The sequence below is a fragment of the Choloepus didactylus genome, chromosome 23 (genome assembly GCF_015220235.1).
Source record: "Choloepus didactylus isolate mChoDid1 chromosome 23, mChoDid1.pri, whole genome shotgun sequence".
Classification (NCBI taxonomy): domain Eukaryota; kingdom Metazoa; phylum Chordata; class Mammalia; order Pilosa; family Megalonychidae; genus Choloepus; species Choloepus didactylus.
Window position 1 is genome coordinate 19,279,465 of NC_051329.1, and position 7,379 is coordinate 19,286,843.

The following is a 7,379-nucleotide window of genomic DNA, read 5'->3' on the forward strand; positions in this document are numbered from 1 at the left end:
TCTATAGGGACCTTCAAACCCCCAAATCTATGATATTAGCAGAATTAGGTTATTTCAGGTTAGCTGCTCCTTGAGGATGGGATAATGATTCTAGGTACATATTTCAAGCATCCAAATGCTGGATAGTACAGCTCTCTGATAATCAGAGGCTATCTGTTGGCTGATTTGCTGTAGGAAGAATAGATAGGAAAAAGAAAATTTTGCAGAAATGACTGACACAGGAATGTATAAGAGAGAAAGATTTTGGTTCCTAGGAACAATACCTCCCTCAAAGGGTCTTTGGGGACGTAGGCCAGAAAGTCACAAGTTTCTGACAGCACCCTTATTTCACATCTAAAGTAAATAATTAGGATCAAGAGCTAAAGAAGAGATGAGTAGTACAAATACAGGAGATGCCAGGGAAGCATGGGTGCCACAAATGGAGAAAAACCTACACTCATTTATTAATGCAAATCTTATTATCTATTAGAAAATCTTAACATCATCCCATTTTAAATTCCTTTTCTTCGTATTTATAAATAAGGAAAAGATAAACTGTCTACTTAGCTTCATGTATTAAGATAATACTGGGGTTAAGAGAATGATTTTAGAGTCATCTCAACCTGGAATTTGGTCCTTTATTAACAGTGTAACCTTGGGAAAGTCAGTCTCCTAATCTGGAAGTGTGGATTTTGATACCTGTTTTTTTTTTTTTTAATTCAATGCATATTTCTTGAGCACCTAGTATATGCCAGGTAGTGCATTAGATGCTGAAGATGCAGTAGTGAATAAAAGGAAATAAAAGTGTCAAAGAGAGTAAATGAAGGGTGGTGGTAGGGGGCAAGTAGAGATGGGAGTTCAAGGAAGATGACATTTGGTCTTAAATTTAAACCAGGAGGAAAGGGGTCCCAGGCACAGCTGTTGTGAGGAATAATTGAGACTGTGAATGCAAAGCACTTAACTTGGTAATCAACCACTCACTAAGCAGCTGCTATTATTACCTCATCCAGTCAAGTTCTCTCAGCAGTTCTTGTTCAAACAAGGTGAAGTCTATGGAGCCATAGATCAGAGACAGAAAAGGCCCCCAAAAAAGGTTCAGGTTCTGGCATCATCAGTAGATTCCACAGCTCTGAAACTTAGACCCAAGCCAGGTAGAAGTACCAACCCAGGTTTACTACTGTTGCCAATCCTTCTTCTTAGCAGAGACACCATGTTTTAACTCCTCAAATACTTTGGAAACATGGAGCTGGGAAGAGCCTCTCAATTAGATATAATTGGGATGTGCATGTATGTTGTACCTTATTATTCTGTTTTGATGCTTCTTCTTTTTGGAGCTATGTGCGTCTGTCTGGTCAAATTGTTGTATGAACTCTGAGTTAATGAAAGTAAGTGGTCAAGAAGAAAAACACAGAAATGTACACAGAAAACTGATAACTTAATTTATGGAGTTTCAGAAATGCATTATAGATATTTGAGTATTGGTTGTTCAGAACTTTTTGCTCTGTGGCCCTTGGGACAATTCCCGTGGAGACCACTGGGATAATTATTATTGGTAAGAGTCATTAAGCACTTACCATGTGTCAGACATTGTGCTAAGAACTTTAAATGCTTTAGTCCCAACATACCTACAAAAAGTTCCAAGGTTGCAAAAAGTTCTACCAATTTCCAATAGCTTCTGACACCAACCGCAAATAATTCAATTCTGACCCTAACTACCTAGAGTTAGGCCAGACTCCACAAGATTGCTCTGCAGACCTTCAGACACCAGCCACAAGCTTGCTAGAGTGAGTCACAGAATTTACTGAAAGTGCAATAACTATGATTATAGTTTTATTATAGTAGAAGAATACTTAAGCAGCTGAAGAAAGAGACACGTAGGGAAAGGTCTGGGAGGGTCTCCATACAGAGTGAGCCCTTGTCACTCTCTAGGCACAGAGATAGATCTTACCATCTCTCTAGGCACAGAGATAGATCTTACCAATCATGGAAGCTCACCCCAGCTTCCAGTGTCCGATGGAATCAGTGCCCATGCGGTTAAACTCAATCTCCAGACCCCCTAATCACATGGTTGGTCTTTTTGGTGTGGCCAGTCCATACCCCAAAACTACAGGTGTGGCTGGTTTCACCCATCATCTCCTTAGCATATGAATTATCAGATGTGTTCCTGGATCCACCATGAATAACAAAAGACACTCCTCTTATGGGAAATTACAAAAATTCAGGGGTTCATACCTGGGGTTATTATGGTAATTCTATATTTAACTTTCTGAAGAACCCCCAAACTATCTTCCACAGTGGCAGCACCATTTTACATTGCCACTAGCAATGACTAGTGTTCCTATTTCTCTGCATCCTCTCTGGCACTTGTAATTTTTGTTTTTTAATAGTAACCCTTCTAGTGTGTGTGAAATGGTATCTTATTAAGGTATTGATTTGCATTTCCCTGATGGCTAATGAGTTGAGCATCTTTCCTGTGCTTTTTGGCAAACATCTCTAATAAAAACAAAAAAGGTTCAGAGGTTTCCTCCCTAGGAACTGGGGACTAAAGCCAGCTAATCTTTTTTTTATGCTACAATGCCTATGAAGTGGTTTCTTTTTATAATTAGTCCCTCTTTATATATAAGAAAACTGAGGTTCCAACAGCTAGTAAATGATAGTAAATGAAAATGCTGGAATTTAAATCCACATCTGAGCCCACACCAAGACTTTGCTTTTTTAACCACTTAGTAGTTCGCTTCCCTAAACTAGAGGAGACACCTCTGAGGGCTGCCTTTCTCCCCATTAAGGTCACCTCCACCCTAGAGATAAATCCCCAACCAAGAAACTCTTCCACACTGGAAAAGGTGCCTCACCTGAGCAAGAAGCCCCACCTTGAGCACACCTCATTCCTGGGGATCAACACTCCCAAATCCACTTAAAGGAGGCATGCATTGCTGGCAGGGAAACCCCACTCTTGGGGATCCTTAATTCAGAAGGAAACCCCTTCACATTCTTGAAACCCTCCCTCAATCCCTATGCCCCCCCCTTCCGCCCCCCAAGCATTTTAGATCAGGATCAGCTACATAATTTGTGGGGCCTAGTGCAAAATGAAAATGCAGGGTCACTTGTTTAAAAAATTACTAAGAATTTCAAGACTGAGACAGCAGAGCATTGAACCAAGCCCCGGGCCCCTCTAATTTCGGGGTTCTTTATAACTGTAGTGGTTACATGCCCATGAAGCCGGCCCTGCTTCAGAGATACACTTTCGGTGAAGGGAGAGCCCCTCAGGAAATTTGTGAATTCTTCTGACCTGCAGTTGGGGGAGGATGGATGTGGGACGGGGATGGGGAGTTGGACACCCAACTTCCCAGACAGTCCTTGTTCAAGGACACACCCTGGGACGACCTCCTTGAATTTGGGATCACTTTCCTTGGCCGAGCAGAAACTCTTCTCGCACCCGCACGAACCGGCTGGGTGGTCCTCACAACCCCGCCCCGGCCCCACCTTCTGGGTGTGTGGGCCTCACGGCGTGCGGCCCATCGCCCAGGCAACAGACGCTGTGTGCGGTGCATTGTGGTCTGCAACAAAATGCAGGCGAAATATCCTGGGGGAACCATTGATTCCGGGGACCAATAGGAGAGCCTTGGGGACTGCGTCAGGCCAATAGGGACGGGCGGTGGGGGGCGGGGCCGGAGGCAACAGGGCGGGGCCTGGGCACTAGGTGGCGGCGGCTGGCGTGCCGCGGCTTAGATGCGCCACGGTTTCGGTAGCGACGGCATATCTCGACAGGCCTAAGCCGCGCTAGCCCCTCCCCCAGGAGACCGTTGCAGTCGGCCAACCCTGCTCCTCGGTGAGAGACTCGGGGACTCCGGGGGTGGCTTTGCTGACGGGTCTCGTCCCCCGCCAGACTTCTCCCGCCGTGCGGTCCCGGTGACCCGCGCGTCCTGAGAAGTCGGGCAGGGAGCGCCGCCGGGTGTGGCGCGGGGCCGGGTGGGGACGGGCGGAACGGTCCGGGGCGCGGGGGAAGCCGGCTCCTCGGAGGTGCGTCCCACACCCCAACTCTCACCGCCCCCCTGGCCGGGTCCGTTCCACAGGTAACCATGTGCGACCGAAAGGCCGTGATCAAAAATGCGGACATGTCGGAGGAGATGCAACAGGACTCGGTGGAGTGCGCTACTCAGGCGTTGGAGAAATATAACATAGAGAAGGACATTGCGGCCCATATCAAGAAGGTGAGGAAAGGGCCGCGGGGGCTCGGGCGAGTCACAACTTACTTTCCTGTCGCGTTCCTGCGTCCCCAGAGCGCATGGCGGGGAACCTTGAGGCACGCAGGGCGGCTCGGGAGCGTAGAGGTTTCCAGAAAGGACGCGAACGAATTGTGCGCTCCTGTCGGGAAGACCAGACCCGCGCGGCGCGAAGTTTTTTTTTTTTTTTTTTTTTAATTAACGCGGCTCCGCGGGGAAAAGCGCCACCTAGCAACGGTTTCCAGGATCAGGGAGCAGCGGTTCCCCCTTTCTGCATGATTCCTGAGCCAACGATCCATCTGGGTGTTCCGAACGGAGGGGGGAGCTGCGTGGGTGTTTCCAGCAGGGCCCGAGGGAGATCTTGCCAGCCTTCCAGTGGGGAGCTAGTCGGCAGTTGAGGGAAAGTGGGTAGGAGTGGTGATTGGGGGCTGGGATGGGGGCTTGGTAAATGGCAGTCTGTAGAAAGCTGGAGGGACTGCCACCTTCTGCTGTTTGCTGGAAGGGAAGGAAGCTGGCAGCCTAAACTGTGGGAGGGCTCCAGTCAAGAAGATGAAAGACTAGGGATGGAACAGAAACAGCTTTTTTGACAAACGCAGCAGTGTAAACATCTAGCGTGTAAGAAAGTTATTTTCCTTAGGAGATTTAAGAGATTTTCACGCTGCATGCGATATAAGTAGCCAAATGTTGAGTAATTCACCATAAAAGCTTGTAAGAATTTTACGAAGATCAGCTTTGTCTCCTGCCTGTGCAGCCCCCTTACTGAAGAAATGGACACAAACATACAGCCCTTCTTCTATCCTCAGGTCCCCTGTGAGTGTGGGGAGGGGTAGGGAAAAGTTCTTGCAACTTGCCATTCTTTTGGATCCGGTGGTGCATAAGGATACGTGTGGAAAGGAGGACTATTTAAATTACAGTTAAGCCTAAAACAGTACCATTTGTTAGATTCTGTTTCCAGTATTTTCTTGGGTTTTGGGTGCATGACAGGTACAGTAGGATAGTTTAGTTCTACTTACATACAAGAATGTGATAAACTGCAAGTGTTGATGTAACATGCTGTTAAGACTAAGCATATTATAGAAGGTATGAAGGTGGAGTTACTGTTATAACAAAGTGCCCTGTCTCCGAGGCTGTGCTTTTTGCCGTTTGCCTCCTCAGCCCCCATTCCCAGCTTAGCTCAGACTGCAGATTTGCTTCCATTAATGCACTCTGCAGACGAGCTGTCAAAGCCAGTGGTCCTCCTTTCTGCCCCTAGAGGTTCTGGCTTATCCAAGGAGTACACTCTGACCTCTGGTTTGGTGCTAAAATTTAGTGTTGTGTTTGATTTTTCCAGGAGTTTGACAAGAAGTACAACCCCACCTGGCACTGCATTGTGGGGAGGAACTTCGGTAGTTATGTGACACATGAAACCAAGCACTTCATCTACTTCTACCTGGGCCAAGTGGCCATTCTTCTGTTCAAATCTGGTTAAAGCATGGACTGCCACCCAGCCAGTGATCCATCCAAAAACAAGGACTGCAGCCTAAACTCCAAACACCAGAGACTGAAATCCTCAGCCTTCCTAAGGGAACACCTTGATCTCTGAACCTTTATTGTGTTGTTTTGTGCAGGGCATTCTCTGTACTAGTTTGTTGTGGTTATAAAACAATTAGCAAAACAGCTTACATTTGTATTTATTTTTTGTTTCGTACTTCTCCCTGCCCCGTGTTTTTTCTTTCAAAATCCATTCCTTTCAAACAAAATAAATCAGTTGAAGATGTGCGTGTTAACTACGATCTGTTCAAATAATATAGGATTGAAGATCGCCTATCACTGATAGGTGACTAAATCAGTGGGGTGGGTCCTTAAGGTGAGTTGGAATAGCAATAACTAGTCTCCAGTACTCTTTCAATCTAACCTGTCCCTCAATTGTTGAGCATGGAAGAATAATAGAATGCTCAGAAGTACATGTTGAGAAATGCATGGCAAAGAAACTTGGATTAAGTATTACATTCTAAATCTGATAAATACTATCTTTTCAGCACTGGTTTTGTTAAAAAATGTTGCTATAAAATGTTCTGGCCTTTAAGCTTATGCTTCAGTTATGTTTGGTGGATGTATAGCAGTCCTCCCTTAGCTAAGCTCTCTACATCTGTAAAATGGAAATAAGTTAACAAAGTTAGGATCTGAGAAATGCTTTGCTGGACTCGGCCATTCTCACCCCAAAAGGATGCACTGAAGATTGAAGGTGGTATTAAAAAGTTAAATGGGAGATTTTGAGTGGCAGCATTCTGTGCAGTTGTAGTAGTCTTTGTAGGAATTTAAATTTCTTTAACCTGCTTTGCTACATCCTTTAACTAGCTGTGGTCAGAAACTAAATGTGAACCGAAGCTTTTTCATTGAAAGACCCAATTGAAGGTGTGAATAAGGAAACTTCATTAAAGATTTCCTGCTGTCAATTTTAGGAAGACTTCAGTCTTTTCTATAAAGAAAGTTAAAGGTGGGAGACTTACTTTTGTAGGTGGAAAGGAAATATGCCAGGAGCTGAAACAACCCACACTCATCTTGGAAGCCTGGAAGATCCTGGCTGTCTATTTTCCCAAACATTATTTTCACAGTGTTGACATAAGTTGTCACACAAGGTTTTTTTGTTTTAGACCGTGGTTCTATGAGAACTAACGGTATTTTTAAGCAGCACAGCTATGCCTACACAGAAGGGGCTAGTTGAATTTGGTAGGTGATGACTCCATCTTAAGACCAACATCAGGCCGTAACATTTCTTGGAAGTTTCTTTTACCAGAACTTCTGGTTTGAGGGGGTAATGAAGCTGTGTTACATTAGGACTCACTTGGGAAGTTTCAGGGTAGAGGGGTGATAATTTTTTATTTATTGTTGCAGTTTAAATGGGAGAAGAATTTTTCCTCTAATATCTGCAAGAAAGAAGGATGAGGAGCTATTTTGGAACAGGAGTCTGCAATTGGGGTGATTTTAAGTCTGTATTTGTGTAGATACACTTAAAATAGTCCACAATATTTTTTCTATCACCTTTTCCTTTTTTTTCCCAGCAGGAACTTATTTGGCCTACAGAGCTGTATCAACTTTGCCCACAGTTAGCTTTACTCCAAATAGATAATCTGTCTCCAGCACAGGCTCTAGAGCTGATGAAAGTCCACACAGCGGGACATGAGGGGTCCTAATTTG

The 7,379-nt window shown here is 45.0% G+C and overlaps 1 protein-coding gene across 2 annotated transcripts in view; it reads left to right on the forward strand.

Annotated features, from left to right (window-relative positions):
• DYNLL1 (dynein light chain LC8-type 1) overlaps positions 1 to 5,960 on the forward strand; it is a 33,119-nt gene extending 27,159 nt beyond the window's left edge. Inside the window, exons 1-3 of one of the 2 annotated variants that reach the window (XM_037817316.1) lie at positions 3,669 to 3,808; positions 4,053 to 4,190; positions 5,533 to 5,960. In XM_037817316.1, the coding sequence (XP_037673244.1) occupies positions 4,059 to 4,190; positions 5,533 to 5,670 (270 nt within the window). In that variant the 5' untranslated portion in view covers positions 3,669 to 3,808; positions 4,053 to 4,058 and the 3' untranslated portion in view covers positions 5,671 to 5,960. Of the gene's footprint in view, positions 1 to 3,668; positions 3,809 to 4,052; positions 4,191 to 5,532 lie in introns of those variants that run through there. The other variant, XM_037817317.1, reaches the window with a different exon arrangement.
• The last annotated feature ends 1,419 nt before the right edge of the window (positions 5,961 to 7,379 follow it).